Source organism: Mustela lutreola, chromosome 10, assembly GCF_030435805.1.
Source record: "Mustela lutreola isolate mMusLut2 chromosome 10, mMusLut2.pri, whole genome shotgun sequence".
In the NCBI taxonomy this organism is placed as follows: Eukaryota; Metazoa; Chordata; class Mammalia; order Carnivora; family Mustelidae; genus Mustela; species Mustela lutreola.
This window is the reverse complement of record NC_081299.1, coordinates 71,051,292-71,075,722: the sequence shown is the minus strand read 5'-3', so window position 1 is coordinate 71,075,722 and position 24,431 is coordinate 71,051,292. Positions and strand designations below refer to the sequence as shown.

Sequence of the window (24,431 nt, the reverse complement as noted above, 5' to 3'; positions counted from 1 at the left end):
CTACTTTGGTTGAGAGATCCTGAGAGTTTCTCCCTCCTAATCTTCCTTGTTACTCAAATGTGACCTTCAGGGCTTTCCAACTATAGAAGTACTTTCTCTTCAATGTAGGCTGTGGCAGCAGGGGAAGACCCTTCCCCGTACTAAGGGACAAAACCACTAAATGTGGGATACTTCCCTCTTGATGAGTTATGCTTTCAAAAAAAGATCTTGATCAAAAGTGGGAAATGTGAAAATTAACAAAAGGAAACCTCACTTAGAATAGAGTTGGGAGGCCAACAGGGGGAGCCGCCATGTCCTGGCGGTTCTGGCTCATCAACAGCAGACCCAACAGAAGATGCCTGGGTACCTTGCACGTGGATACTACTTTACTCAGCAAGAAGGATTTCCTCCTCCCCCAGTTAAGCCCAGGTAATTAGAGACTGTCACAACTTAGCCAATGAAAAACCACTATATTTCAAGTTTCTAGTTTACTCCAGTTGACTTTTTATTTATAACAGCCTCCTCAATTTCCCCTTTTCCTCTATAAAAAAGCATTCCTCTCCTTTGTTCTGCAGATTTACCAATGCTGTTCCCATAGCTTGTTTGTCCTGGATTGTAATTCTCTGCTATTCCCAAATAAACTCCTTTTTTTGCTGGTAAAATAACTGGCAGTTTTATTTTTAAAGCTAACAGTCCAAAGGGCAATTCTTTTTTAAAGACTGGAAAATTTCCAGTTCTCAATCTAACAGATTTTGAAGCAGAGACAGTAAAATGCCAGTAAAAAGGTATATATATATTGCTTAGAAGAAGTAAAGGTGGTAAAGTGTTTGTAAAGAAGCTTAGTGTGACAACCCTAACATCTGAAAGACTTATTTATCATGGCCTCCAATACCTCTGTGGTCTTATTCAAGGGAGCAAAATTTTCTTCACTTACATGTTCATGATAAACAGTCTTTTTTGTTTCTGACCTATATTCTTCAAACAAGATGAGACTACATTGCTCATTTTTCCCTTATGTTTTACAGTTGATTCATCCAGTTACATTTTTAGGATTTCTATTATATCACAATCTCTCGGTATTCAAACTTAAACTAAACAAATTCAATCTTAATGATCAGAATTAAAATAGGGGATAAGGTTTATGATGGGAATATGAGTCTAAAATCTCCAGAAACAGTGAGCCATTCCAATTTCACATTCTATTTTTATTTTGGTGGGCAACTGCCTAAGAGAAAAATGGGTTATGCATAGTTAATTCTGAAAAGTAAAAAATAAAAACTTAAGGCTACTGGGAAAATTTAAGAAATGTCTGGTTTAATTCTTATACCCAGTTCTCTGCCACCCCTCACCCATCCATTCTCCTCACGGTGACCCAAGGATTCATGATCTCTCCCCGTTTCTCATTTGTTAATGCAAATCTTATGTCCTTCCCCTGCTTAAAACACTATAATGACTGCCCATTCATCACAAGATAAAATAGAAAATCCTCAGTAATCTACAAAGCTGTACTTGATCTACCTACCTTACTAGTCTTACCTGATTTCATGTTACTTTCAGGATTTCTGTTCTCTAGCCCCATTGATACTAGTTTGGTTCCAGAAATTCAGAATTCTTCTGAGGTATTGAGACATTCACCTGTTTTGCTTCCCTCCGCTGAGAATGCCTTTTTATGGGTAATCCTCCATCATGTCTAGGTCATTGCCCAGATTTCAGTTTTTCCCCAAAGTGTGTAGTTCTCAGAAGTTTCCTGCCCTACCAGGGAAGCAGGCCCCTTTATATGCTGTCATGGCTGCCTGCATTCCCCTGTAGCCCTTAGCACTATTGTAATTGAACAGCTTATGAACCTGGTCTCTTTAACTTCTGTCACTAATGTCTAGCAATATGCATTCCCTAAACCTTACTAGAATTCAATAAATATTTCCTACATCAATGAATTAGTGATACTTATGTGCTTCTTGAATTATCTGTGGGGGGAAAATACTGGTAAAATATAACGTCCACCAGCTTAGAATTATTCTAAGAAGTCTGTTTTGCCAAAACCATTCATAGTAAATGCACTCTCTGGTATATTTGTATAGGTGGAGTGGCTCTATCTGCAGCAGCCAGAAACGAGTATTAATCAACCTTTCTCTTACTTTACTCATTCAATTAGTTATAAAGTCCTATTAATTATGCCGTTAGGATCCTCCATATCTGTTCATTTATCTTATTTATCTCTACCTTTCTACAAGTTTAGAGGTCACCATCATCTTTGCATAGATTCTTCTAACAGCTGTCCTGTTATTCTTTCAGTTTTAGTGTCTCTTCCCACTTTAGCTGAAGGTGTTTTTCTAAAATGTATATATAAATGCATACCTAGAATGTATACATTCTCCTTTTAAAACTCTTTCCCTCAGGTTAATGTGCTAATTTCTCTGCAGGTTTACAAAGCCTGTTAGGACTTAACCCTGCCTACAACTCTTGGGCTCTTTACTGCGGTCTCCTGCCAAATTCAAGGTGTCCGCTACACTTAATACGTACTCATGCAATCACTGTGCTTTCTCTGCCTTCAGGTCTTGGCTCTTTCCATGATTTCTTCCTGGCCCTACTTTTGAGGCCTGGCAAATTTCTCCCACCACCAGTTATATTAGGGACACCTATGTCTTACTTGCTGTTGTACTCTTAATGCCTGGCTTATGATCAGTGTTTAATGTTATTTTGGGTGATCAGCATTGTATTCTAGGTTCAAGTGATGATGCTTATCTTTGTTGTTTTGGCAGGTGTTTGTTTTTGATGTTGGAAGTAAAGCTTGGAAATTTTATGATTGGTCCCAGATTACAACTGTGGTGAATTTTGGAAAATATGACCCAGAACTTATGTGTTATGCTCATTCACATGGAGCCAGAGTAGTGCTAAAAGGTGAGTTACAGTTTTTACCAGATGTGTCTGGCCAATTGGTAAGTTGACTTGTATTGTTTGCCATCCTGACTTTCCAGAAAATTCCCTTTTCATGTTTATCTGGTTTATTTATTTATTTATTTATTTTTATGTTTTATTTTTTTATTATTTTTTTAATTTTTTATTTTTTATAAACATATATCTTTATCCCCAGGGGTACAGGTCTGTGAATCACCAGCTTTACACACTTCACAGCACTCACCAAAGCACATACCCTCCATTGTCTTACAATTAATCTTAGATACTAATTCATTTCACAGATAGTTATTCTTAAAGAATTAAGCTACTATGATTTTGAGCAAAATGTGAATCATGATTAGCATGATGACTTTTAGCTAGTCAGTCTTCAATTTCTACTTCTAATTTGAGAATTATGTTACTTATTATTCATAATGGTTATTTGGGGGATTGAGACTTTATTATTATTTTGGTATATGATTTCTCTACTTGGAAAACTTAAATTGGGGACTTAGTATTCCAAACTAATGAGATGTTTTAAAGGGTTTTTGAAATAAATGTCATTAATCTGCAAAAAGCATATATGCACAAAGGATGTATATTTCTTCCATAGGAGATGTACCCTTAAAGGATATCATCAATCCTAGTTTCAGAGCATCCTGGATAGCTCAAAAAGTTAAGTTGGCCAAAACACAATACATGGATGGAATTAATATAGACATAGAACAAGAAGCTAATTGTTTATCACCTGAATATTATGCATTAACCAATTTAGTCAAAGAAACCACAGACTCTTTCCATCGTGAAATTAAGGAATCACAGGTAAAAGTTCATTTTTTTTTTTTGGAAACTCCTTATTTTCCATATCAAAATGTATTCATGAAGGTGTGACTAATAGAATCTCAGTTTTACTGAGTAGGAAAGAATTTCAGCACATATATTCTAAAAATATTTTCTGGAACTTTTGAGGTTCTTATTAGAGAAGTTTTACAGAATTTTAAGGTGCTCTGTTCTCTATCCTTATGAAGACACAGCATTGTCTTGCAGCAGGTTAGAGATATTAAATAGGCAATTAGATCAGCAAGAATAAGGACGTGCTTAGCTGTCCAGGCTCTGCTTTCACCAGGGCAGGTCTCCTGCCTAAGAGTAGACATAGTCCTGGGGGAAGTGTCTCACTCACTTCATAGGCTTGCTTTACTTGTAAAGCACCTGATGTCCAAGAAAGCTCAAAGGACTAACTTCATAGAGTTAGAGCTATGACAGAGGCCTCCGCGTTGCCATAGTGAGCAAGATTAGAGCGGAAGATTACAGCAAAAGGCATGTTGCCGGGCAATATATGGGTAATAAAAGATAATGTGGCCCTGGATCAGTGATCTCAAACCTGGTCGCATATTAAGATAACCAAGGCTTGTCTCCTCTCCTCCCCTTCTTCTCCTCTCCCTGCTCCTTTCCTCCCTCTTCTCCTCGCCCTCACCCCCTTCTCTTCTCTTCTGCATCCTTCTCTCTCTCTCTCTCTCTCTCTCTCTCTCTTTTAAAGAGAGAGCATGCATGCATGCAAACAGGCAGGAGAGGGGCAAAGGGAGGAGGAGAGAGAAATTTAAATAGGCTCCATGCTCAGCACAGAGCCTGGTACCGGGGCTTGATCTCATGACCCTGAAATCATGACCTGAGCCAAAATCAAGAGTTGGACACTAACCAACTGAGACACCCAGGCACCCCAAGCAAGTCAAATGAATTTTTTGTTTTTTCAGTGGGTATAAAGTTATGTTTACACTACACTATAGTCTGTTGAGTGTGCAATAGTATTACATCTGAAAAGTAATGTAAATACCTTAATTAAAAAGTACCTCATTGCTAATGCTAACCATCATCTGAGCTTTTCAGCAAGTTGTAATCTCTTTGATCAGGGTGATAGTTGCTGAAGGCTGGGGAGGCAGTGGCGATTTCTTAAAACAATGTTTGCTGCACTGATGTACTCTTCCTTTCACAATTTCTCTATAGCATGCAGTGTTGTTTAAATAGCATTTTACCCACAGTGGAACTTCTTCCAAAATTGGAGTCCATTCTCTCAAATCCTGCTGCTGCTAAATTGCCTAAATTTATGTGATATTCTAAATCTTTTGTTGTCATTGCAACCATTTTCACAGCATCTTCACCAGGAGTAGGTTCCATCTCAAGAAATCACTCTCTTTGCTCATTCATAAGAAGCAATTCACATGGAAGTTTTATCATGACACAGTAGCCTTTCAGTCACATCCTCAGGCTCCACTTCTAATTCTAGTTCTCCTGCTAGGTCTACCTCATCTGCAGTTACTGCCTCCATGAAAGTCTTAAATCCCTCAACATCCTTCATGAGAGTGGGTATGAACCCTCCTGTTCCAAACTCCTCTTACTGTTAATATTTTGATTTTTCCCATGAATCACAAACGTTCTTAATGACAACTAGAATGGTGAATCCTTTCCAGAGGTTTTCAGTTTACTTTGCCCAGATCCATCAGCAGAATCACTGTCTATGGCAATTATAGTCCTATCAAATATGTTTCTTAAGTAATAAAAGTTGAAATTTGGAATGCCTCTTTGATCCCTGGGCTGCAGAATGGACCTTGTGTTAGCAGACATGGAAACAACATTCATGTCATTGTCCATCTCCAGTGACCAGGTACATTGTCAATGAACAGTCACATTTTTTTAAAGATTTTATTTATTTATCTGACAGATAGAGATCACAAGTAGGCAGAGAGGCAGGCAGAGAGAGAGGAGGAAGCAGGCTCCCCGCTGAGCAGAGAGCCTGATGCGGGGCTCGATCCCAGAACCCTGAGATCATGACCTGAGCCGAAGGCAGAGGCTTAACCTACTGACCCACCCAGGTGCCCCGAACAGTCGTATTTTGAAAGGAATCTTTCCTCAGTAGTTCTCAACAGTGGGCTTAGAACATTCAGTAAACCGTGTTGCAAACAGATGTGTCCTCATCCAGGCTTTGTTGTTCCATTTCAGGCTGAGTAGATTTAACGTAATTCTTAAGGGCCCTAGGATTTTCAGAATGGTCAATGAGAAGTGGCTTCAACTTGAAGTAATTAGCTACTTTAGTCCCTACTGAGAGACTGCATGTCTTATGAAGACTTGAAGCCAGCCATCGACCTCTTTCTAGGTGTGGAAGTTCTAGATGGCATCTTTTTCCAATAGAAGGCTGTTTTGTCTATCTTGAAAATCTGTTGTTTACTATAGCCACCTTCATTAATGATCTTAGCTAGATCTTCTAGATAACTCACTACAACTTCTATATCAGCACTTGCTGCTTCACCTTGCACTTTTTTTTTTTTAAGATTTTATTTATTTATTTGACAGAGAGATCACAAGTAGGCAGAGGTGGGGAGGGGGAGGCAGGGTCCCTGCCGAGCAGAGAGCCCGACGTGGGGCCCAATCCCAGGACCCTGAGATCATGACCTGACCAAAGGCAGAGAGAGGCCTAACCCACTGAGCCACCCAGGCACCCAACTTTTTCTTTTTTTTAATGGAGAAAACTTGTTCCCTTAAACTTCATGAGCCAACCTCTGCTGCTTCCTCACTTCTCCCAACCTTCACAGAATTTAAGGCCTTATGCTCTGGATTAGGTTATGGCTTAAGGGAATGTTGTGGTTGGTTTGATCTTCCATCCAGACCTCTACAACTTTTTCCATATCAGCAATATAGCTGTTTTGCTTTTTTACAATCCATATGTTCACTGGAGCAGCACTTTCTATTTTCTTCAAGAACTTTTTGCTTTCACAACTTGGCTGTTTGGCATAAGAAGCCTAGCTTTTGGCCTATCTCAGCTATTGACATACTTTCCTTAATCGTTTCTAACTTTTGATTCGAAGTGAGAGATGTGTGACTCTTCCTCTCACTTGAACACTTAGAGGCCATTTTAGAGTTATTAATTTGTGTTTTTTTATTATTATTGATTTGTTTTAATTTCAATGTTGTCTCTCGGGGAATAGGTAGGCCAAGAGGAGGGATGGAGACAGGGAAACAGCCAGTGGGTAGAGCAGTCAGAACACACACATTTATGGGTTGTTTGCCATCTATATGCGCATGGTTTGTTGCACCCTAAAGCTCTTACAAGAGTAACATGAAAAATCTCTGATAACAAATCAGAGCAAATAATGAAAAAGTTTCGTATATTGTGAGAATTACCAAAATGGGACACAGAGAAATAAAGTGAGCAAATGCTTTTGGGATAATGGTGCTGATAGACTTGCTTGATGTGGGGTTGCCAAAAACTTTAAATCTGTAAAAAAAAAAAAAAAAAAAAGTGCATTATCTGTGAAGCACAATAAAATGAGATATACCTATACCAAGACTAAATAATGAGATTTTTTGAAGGTGGAGACCAGCTCTTTTCTATCTCACACAATGTTAAAAATTGTTTAGCGAATAAATGATACCTGCCTTTCAAAAACTTTAAATAGGAAATATATGCATATGAAATATATATTATATTCCATATAAATAGGTTTAGAGTTACTGGTTTAAGAATCACCAGATAAAATATCTCAAGAGACTGATTCAGTAGGTCTGGCATAGTGCCTAAGAACTGCATTATTTACCAACTGTGTTGAGAGATTTTGGTACAGTTGGTCAACATGAATTTGAGATTCATTGGAAAATAGTAAAGGATGTAAGGATTGATATGCCTGTGGCTTTATATAAATTAAGGAAGTTTTGTCAGTGTAGAATTTGGCTTTTCAGCTGAGTACGACTTACTACTTTCCCCTCACCACCTCTCCTCTGCCAACTACTAGTTCTCTGTATTTAGAAGTCTGTTGTTTGTTCCTTTGCTCACTTTTTTTTGTTTCTTAAATCCCACATATGACTGAAATCATATAATATTTGTCTTTGACTTATTTCACTTAGCACAATACCTTCTAGGTCCATCCATGTTGTTGCAGAGGGCAAGATCTCATTTCTTTATGGCTGAGAAATATTCCATCATACATATATAGACAGAGAGGGAGGGAAAGTGGGAGAGAGACGGGGAGACAGACACAGAAATACTCCCACATCTCCTTTATTCCTTCAACTATGGTTAGACACGTGGATAGCTTCCACATCTTGACTATCATAAATAATGCTACAGTAAACATAGGGATGCATATCTTTTTAAATTAGTGTTTTCAATTTCTTAGGGTAAATACCCAGTAGTGGAATTGTTGGATCATAGGACATTTCTAATTTTAATTTTTTTGAGGACACTCCATACTGTTTTCCATAGTGAATACACAAATTCACATTCTCACCAACAGGGCACAAATGTTCTCCACATCCTTGTCAATACTTAAATTTGTCTTTTTGATATTAGCTGTTTTGATAGGTGATATCTCCTTGAGGTTTTGATTTTCATTTCCTTGGTGATTAATAATGTTGAGCATCTTTTTATGTGTCTGTTCTGTTGGCTATTCGTATATCTTCTTTGGAAAAATATCTATTCAGGTCCTTTGCCTTTTTTTTTAAAAAAAAGATTTTATTCATTTATTTGACAGGCAGAGATCACAAGTAGGCAGAGAGGCAGGCAGAGAGAGAGAAGGAAGCAGGCTTCCTGCTGATCAGAGAGCCCAATGCGGGGCTCGATCCCAGGACCCTGGAATCATGACCTGAGCAGAAGGCAGAGGCTTTAACCCACTGAGCCACCCAGGTGCCCCCTTTGTCCTTTTTTAATTGGACTATTTTGTGTTTTGGGTTTTGTGTACATTTTTTATATATTTTGGATATTAACACCTTCTTGGATGTATCATTCACAAAGATCTCCCATTCAATAGGTTTTTCATTTTGTTGGTTTCCTTCACTGTGCAAAAGCTTTTTATTTTGTTGTAGTCCCAATAGTTTATTTTTGCTTTTATTTCCCTTGCCTGTGAAGGCGTATCTAGAAAAATGTTGCTAAGGCTTATCTTAGATTACTAGCCATGTTTTCTTCTAGAATACTTTTGGTTTCAGGACTCACATTTAGATCTTTAAACCATCTTCATATATGGGTTGAGAAAGTGGTCCAATTTCATTCTTCTGCATGTTGCTGTCTTATTTTCCCATTAACATTTGTTGAAGAGATATTCCCCATTGTATACTCTTGCCATCTCTGTTGTAGATTGACGTAAAAATGTGGGTTTATTTCTGGCCTTTCTATTCTGTACCATTGAAATTTGTGTTTCTTTTTGTGCCAGTACCATACTGTTTTGATTATTATAGCTTTGTGAAGTATATTTTGAAATTTGGAATTTTGATACTTCCAACTTTGTTCATTATACCATAAGGAGTTTAGTATTATTTATTCTAGGTCTGTTTTAAAAAAATTGGCACTTTTATCTTAAAGGATTGCATTAAATCTGTAGATGGCTTTGGGTAGTATGGACATTTTAACAATATTAATTCTTCCAATAGCTTTCCATTTGTGTCATGTTTCGTTTCTTTCATAAATGTTTTATAGTTTATAGAATACAAGTCTTTCACCTCCTTGGTTAAGTTTATTCCTAGGTTTTTTTTTTTTTTTTATTCTTGGTGCAATCATAAATGGAATTATTCTTAATTTCTCTTTGTGCTACTTCATTATTAGGTATTGAAATGCAACAGGTTTCTGTATATTAACTTTGTGTCCTGCAACTTTACTGAACTAATTTATCAGTTCAAGTTTTTTGTTGCAGTCTTTAGGGTTTTTTATTTATAGTATCATGTCCTATGAAAATAATAACAATTTTACTTCTTCCTTACCAATTTGGATGCCCTTTATTTCTTGTTTGATTGCTACAGCTAGGACTTCTAATACTGTATTGAAAGTGGTAAATGTGGACATCCTCTGTCAAAATAATTTAAAAAAAAAAAGAATTTTCTGCATCTATTGTTATGATCATATGACTTTTATCTTTGGTGTACTGTGGTGTACCATGTTGGTATGTGGATATTGAACCATCCTTGCATCTCTGGAATAAATCCTGCTAGCTCTTAGTGGATAATTCTTTTTTTTTTTTTTTTTTAAGACTTTATTTTATTTATTTGAGAGGGAGAGAGATCACAAGTAGGTAGAGAGGCAGGCAATGAGAGAGGGTGGGGGTGGGGGGGACGCAGGCTCTCCACTGAGCAGAGAGCCCGATCCCGGCTTGATTCCAGGACCCTGAGATCATGATCTGAGATGAAGGCAGAGGCTTAACCCACTGAGCCACCCAGGCGCCCCAGTGGATGATTCTTTTAATATGTTGTTGAATCTGCAACAATATATTGTTGAATATTGGTTTGCTAATATTTTCTTGGCTTGTTGTTTTCCCTTTTTTGTATTATCTTTGTCTTGTTTTGGTGTTAGGATCTCACATAATCAATGTGGAGTTTTTCTTCCTTTTTTTTTTTTTTTTTGTAAGCGGTGGTGAAGACTTTGAGAATAGGTATTACCTCTTTTTTCAGTGTTTAGTAGAACTGACCTGTGACAACATCTGGTTTTGGACTTTTGTTTGTTGGGAGATTTTAGATTATAAATTCAATTTTGTTGCTATTAATTGGTCTGATCAGATTTTTTATTTTTTCCTAATTTCTTTTTGGGAGGTTCTATATTTCTAGGAATTTATTCACTTTTTTAGGATGTCCAAGTTGCATTTAGTTTTTTGGTAGTAGTTTATTATAATCTTCTGTATTTCTGTGGAGTTGGCTCTTCTATTTCTGATTTGAGTCCTGTATTCTTGACGGATTTGGCTAAAGTTTTCTTACCTTTATCTTTTCAAAGAAATAGTTGTTTCACTGATTTTTTTTAATTCTTTCATTTATTTATTAATCAGATCTTTTTTCTTTTCTTTTTTTTTTTTAAAGATTTTATTTATTCATTTGACAGAGAGAAATCACAAGTACACTGAGAGGCAGGCAGAGAGAGAGAGAAGGAAGCAGGCTCCCCGCTGAGCAGAGAGCCCGATGCGGGACTCGATCCCAGGACCCTGAGATCACGACCTGAGCCGAAGGCAGCGGCTTAACCCACTGAGCCACCCAGGCGCCCCAGATCTTTTTTATTTTCTTTGAGCTTTTTTTCCCTAGTTCCTTTAGGTGTAAGGTTGGAGTGTCTATTTGAGATCTGTCTTGTTTCCTGAGGTAGTCCTATAAACTTCCCTCCTACTACTGCTTTTTCTGTGTCCCATAGATTTTGGACCATACTATTTTCATATTTGTCTCCGTATATTATCTGTTTTCTCTTTGTCAACCTATTATTATTGTTCAGTGGCATGCTGGTTAGCCTCCATGTGTTTGTGTTTGTTTTTTTCTATTTTTTTTTCCTGGTAATTTCTAGTTTCATTCCATTGTGGTTGGAAAATATGCTTAATATGATTTCAGTTTTCTTGAATTTATTAAGACTTGTTTTGTGGCCTAACGTGATTTATCTTGGAGAATGTTCCATGTGTGTTTGAAAAGAATGTGTATTCTGTGGTTTGGGATGAAATGTTATTTATACACACACACACACACACACACACTATTTATATGTGTATATATATAATATATATATGAAAACATTTTAAAAATATATATTTGTTAAGTCCATCTAGTCTGATGTGTCATTGAAAGCCACTGTTTCCTTGTTTTTATGTCTGGATGAATTATCCATTGATGTATGTGGGGTTTAAAATCCTCTACCATTATGTATTGCTGTCCCTTTTTTCCTTTAGGTATGTTAATATTTGCTTTATGTAGTTAAATACTTGATGTTGGCTGCATAATAGATATTTACAACTGTTGAATCCTCTCATTGGATTCAATGATCCTTTTATCATTATGTATGCTCACCTTAGTCTCTTTTTTTAAAACTAAATTTTATTTTTTTTCAGTGTTCCAAAATTCATTGTTTATGACCATACCCAGAGCTCTATGCAATACATGCCCTCCTTAATACCCGCCACCAGGTTCACCCAACCCCCACCCTTCTCCCCTCCAAAGCCCTCTGTTTGTATGTCAGAGTCCACAGTCTTGTTTTAAAGTCTGTTAGGTCTGATATAAGTATTGATAACGCATCTTTTTTTTTTTTTTTTTTTTTTAAGGTTTCATTTATTTAACCGAAAGAGAGAGAGTAGCAGAGGGAGAGGGTGAAGCAGTTTCCCTGCTGAGCAGGAAGCCTGACATGGAACTTGATCCCAGGACCCTGAGATCATGACCCAAGCTGAAGGCAGACACTTAAAACTGAGCCACCCAGGTGCCTGCACCCTTTTTTTCCCGCCTTCCATTTTTTCATCCTGTTATTTTTCCCTTAGCTATATTTTCCCCTGATATTTTTTTCATCCTGTTACTTTCAGTGTGTATGTGTCTTTAGGTCTGAAATGAATCTCTTGCAGGAATGTACTGATGGGTCCTTTTTTTTGTTTTATTGGTTGTTGTTGTTTTTTGATGGGTCTTTTTTTTTTTTAACCCTTTTGTCTAGGTCTTTTGGAATATTTAGACCACTTACATTTAAAGGAATTTTTTTTTTTTTTTTTTTTTTTAAGATTTATTTATTTATTTATTTGACAGAGAGAGATCACAAGTAGGCATAGAGGCAGGCAGAGAGAGAGGAGGAAGCAGGCTCCCTGCTGAGCAGAGAGCCCGATGCGGGACTCGATCCCAGGACCCTGAGATCATGACCCGAGCTGAAGGCAGCGTCTTAACCCACTGAGCCACCCAGGCGCCCTAAAGGAATTTTTTTTAAAAAGATTTATTAGGGAAAGCATGCGCACAGGTGGGAGGGGCAGAGGAAGAAGGGGAGAGAGAGAGTCTTAAGTAGACCCCGTGTTGAACATGAAGGCTGACACAGGGCTCAGTCTCACAACTCTGAGATCACACCATGAGGCAAAACCAAGAGTTGCACATTTAACCAACTGTACCACCCAGGTGCCCCTTTAGTAATTATTGGTAGGTATGTACCTATAGACATTTTGTGTTCTGATTTTTTAGGTAGATTTTTTCTCTCCCTTTCTTCTTCTCTTGCTCTCTGTAATGGATGAATTTTTTAGTGTTTTGCTTTATCATTTTTTTGGGGTATTGTAAGTTTTTGGTTTGTGGTTACCAAGAGGTTCATATATAATATTTTAAGTATATAGCTGTCTATAATAAGTTAATGGTCAGTTATGTTCAAACACATTTTTTTTTAATTTTTTAATTTTTTATAAACATATATTTTTATCCCCAGGGGTACAGGTCTGTGAATCACCAGGTTTATACACTTCACAGCACTCACCAAAACACATACCCTCCCCAATGTCCATAATACCACCTCCTTCTCCCAAACCCCCTCCCCCCAGCAACCCTCAGTTTGTTTTGTGAGATTAAGAGTCACTTATGGATTGTCTCCCTCCCAATCCCATCTTCTTTCATTTATTCTTCTCGTACCCACTTAAGCCCCCATGTTGCATCACCACTTCCTCATATCAGGGAGATCATATGATAGTTGTCTTTCTCCGCTTGACTTATTTCGCTAAGCATGATACGCTCTAGGATCAAGAAGATGTGGTATATATACACAATGGAATACTATGCAGCCATCAAAAGAAATGAAATCTTGCCATTTGCGACAACATGGATGGAACTAGAGTGTTCAAACACATTTTATATGAACTTCATCTTTAGTCCCTCCCATGTATATGTGGTCATATTTTGTATCTTCCTATTTTGTGAGTCCCATTAACTACTTTTTTAGATATAATTGATGTTACTACTTTTGTCTTTTAACCTTCATACTAGCTTTATAAGTGATTTCTCTACTACCTTTATTGTGTTCCTTTCACTCATGAAATTTTTTCATTATTTTCTTCTAATATGGCCTTTTTCTTCACTTAAGGGAATACCTTTACATTTCTTGTAACTGTGGTGATAAATTTCTTTAACTTTTGTTTGGGAAACTCTCCCTCTCCTTCAATTCTGAATGATAACTTTGCCAGGTAGAATATTCTTGGAGGTTTTTCCCTTGCCATGCTTTCAGTATATCATGCCAGTCCCTTCTGGCCTCCAAAGTTTCTGCTGAATAATACGCTGATTGCTGGGGCATCTGGGTGGCTCAGTGGGTTTAGCCTCTGCCTTAGACCCAGGTCATGGTCTCAGGGTCCTGGGATTGAGCCCACATCAGGCTCTCTGCTCAGCAGGGAGCCTGCTTCTCCCTCTCTCACCTTCTCTGCCGACTTGTGATCTCTCTCTGTCAAATAAAGAAATCAAATCTTTAAAAAAAAAGAAAAGAATACGCTGATTGCTTTAACCTTTGTATGTAACTAATTCTTTTTGCTGCTTTTAAAATTCTTTCTTTAATCTTTGACATTTTAATTATTATTGTCTTGTGGCCATCCTTGAGTTCATCTTACTTGGAACTCTCTGTGATTCTTGAACCTGAATATTTCCTTCCTTCCTAGGTTAGGCACATTTTCAGCTATTGTTTCTACAAGTTTTCTGTCCTCCTCTCTGGACCCCTAGAAAGTGAATGCTTCTTCTTTGGATATTCAAGATAACAACCCTTAAGCTATCCTCTCATTTGGAGCATATTCCTCTTTGTCATTTGCTTGACTTTGTGTTTGTTTCTATGAATTAGATGGAAGAGCTACTTCTAAACTTGAAGTGATCTTTTTGTATGATCATCCCCTGTGTACAATGTAGCACTTAGTGATTTTGTGTGGCTGGAGCTGTGGCTGTCCTTTAGGTTAGGACAACCCTGTTGGATGGTCAGAGGGGAAGTGGGCATGGTCTAGGGCAGTCCAGGGCTCTTTGCAGAGGATGCCTTAGCAGGACAGCTGATGCTTAAGGAAGGTGGGGGGTCTTGGGGCATCAGGTTCAGGGGTACCTGGCAGGGTGGCTGGAGCAGAGGCAGGAGGCGGCCAGGGTGTCCCAAGGTGTTTTGCTTGGGGTGTACCCTGTCAAATCACCTGGAACCAAAGCAGTGCAGGCATGGAGTATTTTAGGGTGTTTTGCACCTGTGTCATTTTAGTGAGCTAGATCTGTAGTAAGTATTGGCCAGGGGTGTCCTGTGTTGATTGTACTCAATCTGCATTGGTGGGATAGTTGGGGCTGGTATGGGCTGGGAGCCCAGGGCTTACTGAGGTAGTAGGCTGGCTTGGGTACTCATCCAGACCCTCTTCCTATTCATGCTATCAAGGCAGAAAGGGAAGGTAAACCATGGGGCTCTCCAGGTCTTCTGATCCAAAGAGTTCCAGCAGCTCTCCCACTGTCTGACAAAGTTCTAGGACTGATCTTATATATTCTAGTTGGTCTTTTAAACAGTTGTTTTTTCCCTCCTGTGCCCCAAGGCAGAAAAATCTGCTCATGGTCTCCTAGTATGTGTGTGTGTGTGTGTGTGTGTGTTTTCATTCTTCCCCACTGCAGTTAGTAGCATCAAGGGGTGGGGATTTCCTTTGTTACTGTGTCTCTCTTGCTGGTGTGTTTATTTTCTGTTGTGTAAAAGCTGTTCAGTCAGTCTTCAGCTCTTCAGGAGGAATTTTTTTTAAGTTTTTTTTTTTAAAGATTTCATTCATTTATTCATGAGAGACTGAGAGTCAGACAGAGGCAGATGGAGAAGCAGGCTCCCTGCTTGATTGAGCAGGGAGCCCGATGTGGGACTCGATCCCAGGACCCTGGGATCATGACCTGCGCCAAAGACAGTTGTTTAACCGCCTAAGCCACCCAGGCACCCAGGCGGAATTGTTCTATAAAGAGGTATAGATTTGGTGTGTCTATGGAGCAGGTGATTTCTGGGTTTTCCTATATCACCATCTTGTACCCTCCCTCCTAAGATGTAAACAATATAGATTAAGAATAGCAAATATCTGGTATGCAAGCCACCATACTCCTCTCCTGTCAAATTTTGTTCTTGGAAAACTTTTCCTTCAGTCTCTAGATTGCTGTTACTAATAGGTTGAATTAGTGTGTGGTAAACAATTTCTTTGCTAGCTCTGATTATCCTACAGTGAAAGGGCAAGGAGGAAGAGACTGAACAAAGACTTTGCAGTAGGAATATTTCTATGTGTGGGGGGCAAGTAGAACAATTTGGGCTACTCTGTTAAATTCAATTTTAAAATTAAGGGGAGCTACAATTATGAAAACAGGTCAGATTATGGAATATCCAGAATGTCAGACTGAAGTACTTGCATTTTATTCTGTATGTATGTATAGGGTTTACATAGTAGAAAGTGTATGGGGAAGGTTATTCCATAGTAGTATGTATAATAGTCTAGAGGGGAAATGGAGACCAGTATGGACTAATCCAGGTCTAACAACTTGAGATCTATAGTTTAGATTAGGATGATGGCGTAACCTTAACACTAGGAAGTGTTTAATAAATATTAATTAATGGAAAGAAAGAGGTTTCTGGCAGAACAGAGAAACCACTCTGTTCTCTGTGAGATTAGTTATGTGGGGGGTGAGAGAAGTCCCCCAAAAGTTCTTAAACTGGCCACCAGAAAAAAAAATGACTATAGACTAGAAGGAGAAATGAGTTTTGGGGGAAAAATGATTAAGATTATAGAATTATGGTCATTGAATTGAAGAGTTCATCATTTTTTACAGGTAGGAAAACAGCTTGAGATGTTTTTAGTGACACAGACCTAGTTATAATAGAGCCAAGAGGAGAACCAAAATCATTTTGATTTGTCTAATATACTAATGTTGCTTTCTCCAAAATAGGAGATGAACTATGACAGAAAGTGCAGGTAAAAATACTCTTAATGCTCAGGAGGGGATAAGGACTTATACAATGGATTTGAAATTTAACTGTTTAGAGGTGATCATTTAGTTTTTCTATTACTAGAATATAGCTCCTATTTTATAATAGGTGAGGCAGTGATAAAATGGGATCGGATGTGTAAAACAAATACACTTTATAACCTATTTTGCTGTAGTGCTATTGAGGAAAGCTTGTACTTGTAAAGCTGAACTTCCTTTAGTGCTGATACTTAGACAATTATAAAATTTTGATAAAGTCCTAAAAGGAGTAATAAATTGGCCAAAGTATAAAAGTTTTAACTGAACTATCTCAATTTTTGTAATAATTAATGTGTCTAATGAGAGAAAAAACCTTTACTGAAGCTTTAGAATATTTGCACATATATAAAATAAGGCTAATTAATATTTGGCTAAGGCAGTAAATACTTTAAACAGACTCATCCTTGTTGAAAATTGGCTCACCAAAATTCATCACTCAAGTTTTATTTGACTATTCCCATAAAATAAAACCATTTAAGTGATTTGTTCAACATTTTGAGTTAATTTATCCTTATATCCATAAACCACTATCCTTTAACTGTAATGTTGGATTAAACCTATCATGTAACATAATTGTATATCAGGGGGTTAAACTCCCAACACAGGTCAGTCAACTTGTGCTAAGAGATGACCTATCTAGCCTGCATGATATTTAAAAAAAAAAAAAAAAAAAAAAAAAAAGTAAAACAACCTTTTGTATTTGACTTATTTTAGTGTGGTTTCTTTACTGCCTACTTGCTTGGATGCCTCACCATACCCTACTGTCATTACCTATTTCTTTCCTCAGTTGAGTTACTAGTCGAGCCTTTGAAAACTTTTAAGTTGAAAACTTCTCTTTTACACAGAGCCCTGCTCCTGGACATCATATCTGGCCAGATATTATCTAGGTCAATCCATATGGGCAGAAATATCTTAGAACTGTTCTATACGTGTCAAACCCTATGTTCATATATGTAAACAGTCTTTCCTCTTGGATAGTATGAGGCAAGAAAATATATAATGAAAGAAAAACAGACAAAATAAGCATATTTGATCATGTTCCATAAAATGGCATGTGTTTTCCCGCAGGTAACCTTTGATGTATCTTGGTCTCCAAAGTACAAAGGCAGGTGCTATAATTATGCTGGAATTGCAGATGCTTGTGACTTTCTCTTTGTGATGTCTTATGATGAACAAAGTCAAGCCTTGTCAGAATGTACTGCAGCAGCCAATGCTCCCTACAAGGAAACATTAACTGGTAAGAATCCACAAATGATAACTTAAACAGTAAGATTATTATTTGTAAGTCATTTGTATACCTTTTCCATTTATAAAGCTGCCTTGAAACATGAGTATCATTTAATTTGGAGAGCTTTCAAGTTTTACATTCCAAAGTTTTCACTTAGTTCTTTTAAAAAATCTTGTGGGACAGGGCGCCTGGGTGGCTCAGTGGGTTAAGCCTCTGCCTTCAGCTCAGGTCATCAACTTAGGGTTCTGGGATCGAGCCCCACATTGGGCTCTCTGCTCAGCGGGGAGCCCCTCTGTCTGTCAAATAAATGACAAAAAAAATCTAAAAAAAAAAAAATCTTGTGGGACAGGTATATTACTAATCCTCTATAATAGATCAGATGATGAGTGTTGTTCTCATTGCACTGCAATTCAAGCAGTTGACTACTAACTTCAAGTCAACACTCTTCTCCCAGAATGACATGAAGGAGATCTTTGCTTATCTAGAATTTGACAGGATATTTTTGTTGAAATAACCAAATAGCAAAGATAATTATAATGTGAGTACCTACTATGCATGATTGATAGAGGATTGTCTTACTTGGCATTTATTAATGCTCATGCTATATTAAAAATGCTATATTAAAATTCTTAATTAAAAATTAAGAATTCTAATTCTATTAGAATTAAGAGCACTTCTGTCATTCATATAATGTGGGGTTTGCATTAGTATCCCATCAGCCAACTGAATAAAAGATTGCTTGCTATCTTTTGAAGTCAAGTGAAATTTTCTGGGATAATTGGCCCTGATTAAAGTGTTGACTAATAAATAAAAACCTTTTAATTTAGAGATAAAAATCTTAAAGCCTAGCCTCATCACCTCCAAATTAACAGTCTAATCATATGCATATGTTATTTAAAAATAAAAAAATTCTAATTACAAAGGAATTATTTAACCCAGTGTTCCCAAACTGTGTTTCATAAAGGAGATAACTGTGTTCTATCAATACAAGGCTCATTATCAAGTATGTTTGAGATTTGGATATTTAGCATATATTTATTTAAAGGCTCTGAAAAATAGCAAATTTAGTTAATCTTGGAACATTCTTGGTGGAAAAACAAATTTACACTGGGCACAAAAGGGAATGACCAGGAATTTGTTCATCTTTCTCTTTGTTGACTAGAGCAAAAGGGGGGCATTTCTTGTCCCTGTCTGTAATTATACTTCTAGAAAGCACAAGTGTTCCATGCTTTAGATATATACTACGAAAAGTTCTGAGAGGTGCTTAGGTAGCTCAGTCAGTTAAGTGTCTGCCTTTGGCTCAGGTCATGATCCCCGGGTCTTGGGATCGAGCTCAGCAGGAAGCCTGCTTCTCCCTCTCCTGCTCCCCCTGCCAAATAAAAAAAAAATCTTAAAAAAAAATTATTTGACAGAGATAACAAGTAGGCAGAAAGGCAGAGAGAGAGAGAGAGGGGTGGGGGGGGAAGCATGTTCTCTGCTGAGCAGAGAGTCTGACTCAGGGCTTGATCCCAGGACCCTGAGATCATGACCTGAGCCGAAGGCAGAAGCTTAATCCACGGAGTCACCCAGGCACCCTCCTGCCAAAGAAATTAATAAAATCTTAAAAAAAAAAACTCTTAGACCATCCCTGCCAGAAAATTTAAGAACTTTTCCGAATGTAGAATACCAAATATATCTTAGCACCTAATACACACACATTAGCTTGCTTTCCTGAAATGTCATTCTTCCTAGAATTAAATTTTGTGAAATTTTTGCTTCAGTTTGACCTCTTGAATGTTTCTATTATTCAAAAAGAAATAATTTATCAAATGATACAGAATTTATAGTTCTTAAGGGATAATGTTTAGAATGTCATGTTAGGGAAACACTATTAGTATTTTGCATAAATGTACCTGGCTTTTCAGACTTCAATTCTGAATGGTTGCATAGCTTGTATAAACCCATTAGTAGAATATAAAAAGAAAAACATATGTTTTTTTCTGTCCCAATTTGATTAGGCTACGATGACTACATCAAGATAGGTATTAACCCTAAGAAGCTTGTAATGGGTGTTCCCTGGTATGGTTATGATTATACCTGTCTAAATCTACTGGAGGTAAGTAAGGATTATTTCTTATATAATTTTTTTCTTCCTATTCTTTAAAGCCTGTTTTAAGTTTGAGACTAAAAAGTAGTTTATTTTTTAATTATTTAATCCCATGGAAGTTTCTGAGTATTATATATTTCATTTCAGTAGTGAAATTTAACTTTTATACTGTATAGTCCATCTGTTTAGAGTATACATTTCATTTCTAATGTAGTTTTTCTGATTTGGTTCCTAAGATTTGCTTATACGTATAACATGAACATTTTTGTATTTCTAGGATCGTGTTTGTACCATTCCAAAAGTCCCTTCCTGGAGGGATTCTTGTGGTATTACTTCAGGACATCAGGCGCCCTATAAAGTAATTATGAAGCAAGTCAATAGTTCTGTTTCTGGAAGCCACTGGGATAAAGATCAGCAGGCTCCTTATTATAATTACAAAGTAAGATTTTTCACAAATTATGAACCTTTATTTTATCCATTTTCTTTTCTTTTTCTTTCTTTTCTTTACAATATACAGATTACTGTTTATATGAGTAAACTTGTCTAATCAGGACTTTACTTTGCTGGTGAGCAGTTCAAGTTATGGTAATAATGGAACTGCTCTACATGGGCCACTTGTCATATCATAAACAGGATTGCCTTAATAGTTGATAATTATTAACTGTGGCTTTGGACCAAAATAGGTTACTAGGTCTGTCAAAGTAGCCTAAGGATTCTGATGAGACTGTTTTATAGGGAGCTCATAGCATGATGCTGAGACTAAGAAATGCATTAGTGGAAAATGGTATAAACAGAAACTTAAAGAAATAGAGTACATGACCAGAGCAATTCTGTCAGGTAGTGTTTGATAAAAAGGAACTGCTATACCAAAGAGGCAAAGAAAAGTTACATTTTTCATAAATGAGACTTTTCCACACTTCAAAAATCTAATTACAAACCATCTTCAAATTTACTTTAGATTTTGTCACTGTGAAAGGAGCCCTAAAATGTTATGATGTAAGTTGATTTCAATATGAACTTACATTCTTTATTATTCTGGTACCCATTTATGAAAAAACTATAAAAATTTATATTTAATATTTTATATTTAATATTTTAACTGGTATACAGGCATGCACATACATATCAATTATACAGAAAGCTTTGATGTAGAGCTTTCTAAATCTTGAAAATTACATACTTACTCATTAACTAGGCTTATAATTTGTATAACTAATTAAGATATTTATTAAATTAGGGTATATTATACTCCTGTCTTTGCCCAACAGTGTAATAGTTTATACTCTTTTTGTAGTCCTTGACTTATTTTTACCTTGATGAAAAAAACACTTTCTTTAAAGTTTTAGAATTCAGGAAACATTTTGATAAGCCCTTGAAGGCCATTCATTTAATGGTGTTTTAGACAACAATCTGGTTATAAAACTTTCTTTTATTGTGAAATTCCATAGCAAGCAAAATCAAATTTCTTGCTGTGACTGAAAAGAATCATTCTGCTTTTTTATGCTCTTTCATCATACACTCAATATTCTTGAAAGCATATATATTCCATGATCATGCATATTTTAATCTTACATTTGACTCAGTTTTTCATCCTTCACTATTTTGAGGCATATGAAATTTCTTAAAAGTATCAAAAAGGCTCAAAGTAACCTTTTTGCCATAATAATGGCAAAATTCAGAGATCTAGGACTTTGGGTTTGCCCCTAAATCTGCAAAAATAAGTTCTACAGTTGCCTTTTAATAGTGAATCATAATTTAAAATTTTAAAGAATGTGAGATATGCTTGTAGTGAGTGAGTCTACTTAAATACCCCACAGTTTATTCATTTACCAAGTGCCTAATGTCCTGTAATCATCTTAGGGGACTATTCTAATTCCAGTGGTGCTACAGTTGCCTTTTAATAGTGAATCATAATTTAAAATTTTAAATAGTGAGTGAGTCTACTTAAATACCCCACAGTTTATTCATTTACCAAGTGCCTAATGTCCGGTAATCATCTTAGGGGACTATTCTAATTCCAGTGGTGCTATTACTGGTATCTACTGAGAACTGCCTTTGAAAGTGTCCCAGATGTTATATAAAAATCAGTAAATTATTTTAAATCACAGGCCATTATATTTTTTAGTTCTTATCTTTTCTTCTTTTCCTTAACCTTTTTGCCTAGTTCTGTTCCTTTCCTCTTTTATCCCTTATCCAATAGAATACCTACCTTCTAAGAGAGACGGTGTTAGTACTAGATAGAGGCAGTTGATGCTGGGGAGGACTTTACAGGCTAGTTTATGGTTCTTAATTCTGTAAGACCTATTAAAGGAGATATTTTCCCCACCCATTACCTTTTTATTTGGCAAATTCATCATAAACGAAATCATCCCCTGAGCTCCTAACTAGGCAAATTTTCGGGAACTGTAGATTAAAAAAAAAGCATAAGCTGGTTTTAGAGGACCATAGCAGTGATCCTCCTTAACTATGTCTGTACATCAGAATTACCTAATGGGATAGTAAAACACAAAACAAAGACATGTCCTAGGTTCCAGCCCTAGAATATTTTGATTAAGTAGGTTTCATGTGGGTCCCAGGAATTTGTATTTTGAAAAGCTCCATGAGTGACTCTCTGATGGTCGCTAACCATCAGATCAGACCAAGGAAGAAATCTCAGGACATGAAGGAACGAGAGCATGAGAAGGACTTTAAGTATAGTACAGACTATATTACGAAGCTCATTTGTGTAATCTCTGCTGTTGTGAAAGTACTACAGTCATATCTAGAAAGTATCACATACAGAACCATGAAAGCATAATGTACTGTGCCCTAAAATTTCTATTTACTTCATTGTATCCTTTTTGAATCATTGGATTTAATATTGTACTAAACAGTTTAATTTATTCTTATAGGATTCTTCTGGCCATTTTCATCAAGTGTGGTATGACGACCCTCAGAGCATTTCTTTAAAGGCGGCATACATACAAAAGCGTGGCTTACGAGGCATTGGCATGTGGCACGCAAATTGTCTTGACTATTCTGGAGATGCTGTAGCCAAACAGCAAACTGAAGACATGTGGAAAGTCTTAAAACCAAAGCTGTGACAGATAAACATCTTCTGTCAAACTATTAAGATTTAGAAAAAATGATCAGTTTAAATCAGTTTCTTGAAGAGAATACAAATGTCATGTCACATATTTTAGTTATTCTACTTAAAAGCAGATAAAGAAATGCTTTGTTTAAAAACAAAGGTAAGAAGTCAACTTACTATATTACTCTTTTATGTTTAACACTATAATTAGGAAAAACTTTTTAGGATTTTATTATGCTAATTTTAAAAATACGTGTAATTGGAAGTGGAAATTATTTGCTCAGAATAAAAATTTTAAAAACCTAGACTTGGAGAAGCACTTTGCTCTATACTTTTTGTTCAATAAATTTAAAACTTGCAATTTAGTATCTTTTAGGTTCATCAAGCTGATGCACTTAAACTAATTTAATTAAGTCTCCAAAAGGGGGAAAAAGGATTAAAATAAGTAATATTTTGAATTAGTATTTTTCACTAAAACTATTTTTATGAAGTTATAGCAGAAACTTTATTTACCCTTCTAGTTATTATTCCTTCATTTATGAACATCTATAATTTATTTCCTCGCTAGTTTCAATTGGCATTTTATTTTTAATTTTCTAAGGACATTGGTTTCTCAATTATTTTCTCTGCACAATTAAAATTTTTCTAAATGTACAGAGGTCTCTGTTTTCTTCAGGGTAATTAAGAATATTGTGTTACACTTATATTAGTTCCTATAAACACATTAAAAATTTGCTTCCTTGAATTCTGGTTTTACATAAATCTGCCTTCCCTGTATAGTCTCCCTGCCTTCAAATTGGAATAAATGATGATCCAGTTGTCTGTTACTGAGACTACTTCATTTTCTATTTACTCAGTTATTTATCACAGAGAAAAACCAACCATTTTCCATAGTATTAGCTAAATTAATACTGTCTGTATTTCTAAACTTTTAAATTCTTAGATACTAATCTGTATCATAGCCTGGATGTAAGTTCAATATCCCTATTTTATATTCCCAGATTGCTTTTAATTAAAATACAATGAACAAACTGTCTCTATTTAAAAGAGAAAATTATATAGTACTATAAAATATGTAATATTTAAAAGCTTCAAAAATAACCAAATAGGCACCATTTTGCTTTTTTACATCTAATATTTCCTGAAACACTTTGTAAAACCTGCATGAAAAGTGAAAATATATAAAACTTATGATTTATATAAATTACTGCGCCAAGGAGAACAATGGTTAAATTTTTTGGCAAGTTATAAATTAACATACCTAATGGAGACTGTAAAGATGTGTTAATTTTCTTCTGTGCCAGTTCAGCTTTCAATGTGCGTAAATCTGAGACTGCTTGCTTTCTCATCTATAAAAAGAATCACCTTTCAAAAATGAACTTTCATCTTACCCTTCTAAAATTGAGAGATGCCTAACTAACACTGCTAGTGAAAAGAATCTAGACCTGCACTATTCAGTACAGTAGCTA

General features: G+C 36.3%; 2 protein-coding genes across 12 annotated transcripts in view; one reads left to right on the top strand and one right to left on the bottom strand.

The window, feature by feature from the left end:
• The window catches only part of CTBS (chitobiase), a 70,064-nt gene extending 46,243 nt beyond the window's left edge, over nucleotides 1-23,821 (top strand). For 4 of the 5 annotated variants that reach the window (XM_059138036.1, XM_059138037.1, XM_059138034.1 and 1 more), the window contains 6 exons: nucleotides 2,739-2,877; nucleotides 3,488-3,696; nucleotides 17,647-17,815; nucleotides 19,804-19,901; nucleotides 20,170-20,331; nucleotides 22,784-23,821. In XM_059138036.1, coding sequence (XP_058994019.1) covers nucleotides 2,739-2,877; nucleotides 3,488-3,696; nucleotides 17,647-17,815; nucleotides 19,804-19,901; nucleotides 20,170-20,331; nucleotides 22,784-22,975 — 969 coding nt within the window. In that variant the 3' untranslated portion in view covers nucleotides 22,976-23,821. The remainder of the gene's footprint in view (nucleotides 1-2,738; nucleotides 2,878-3,487; nucleotides 3,697-17,646; nucleotides 17,816-19,803; nucleotides 19,902-20,169; nucleotides 20,332-22,783) is intronic. The other variant, XM_059138038.1, reaches the window with a different exon arrangement.
• The window catches only part of SPATA1 (spermatogenesis associated 1), a 58,591-nt gene continuing 50,111 nt past the window's right edge, over nucleotides 15,952-24,431 (bottom strand). For 6 of the 7 annotated variants that reach the window (XM_059138045.1, XM_059138044.1, XM_059138042.1 and 3 more), the window contains 2 exons: nucleotides 24,224-24,311; nucleotides 15,952-17,795 (listed from right to left, as the gene is read on the bottom strand). In XM_059138045.1, coding sequence (XP_058994028.1) covers nucleotides 17,767-17,795; nucleotides 24,224-24,311 — 117 coding nt within the window. In that variant the 3' untranslated portion in view covers nucleotides 15,952-17,766. Of the gene's footprint in view, nucleotides 17,796-22,225; nucleotides 22,296-24,223; nucleotides 24,312-24,431 lie in introns of all 7 variants that reach the window. The other variant, XM_059138043.1, reaches the window with a different exon arrangement.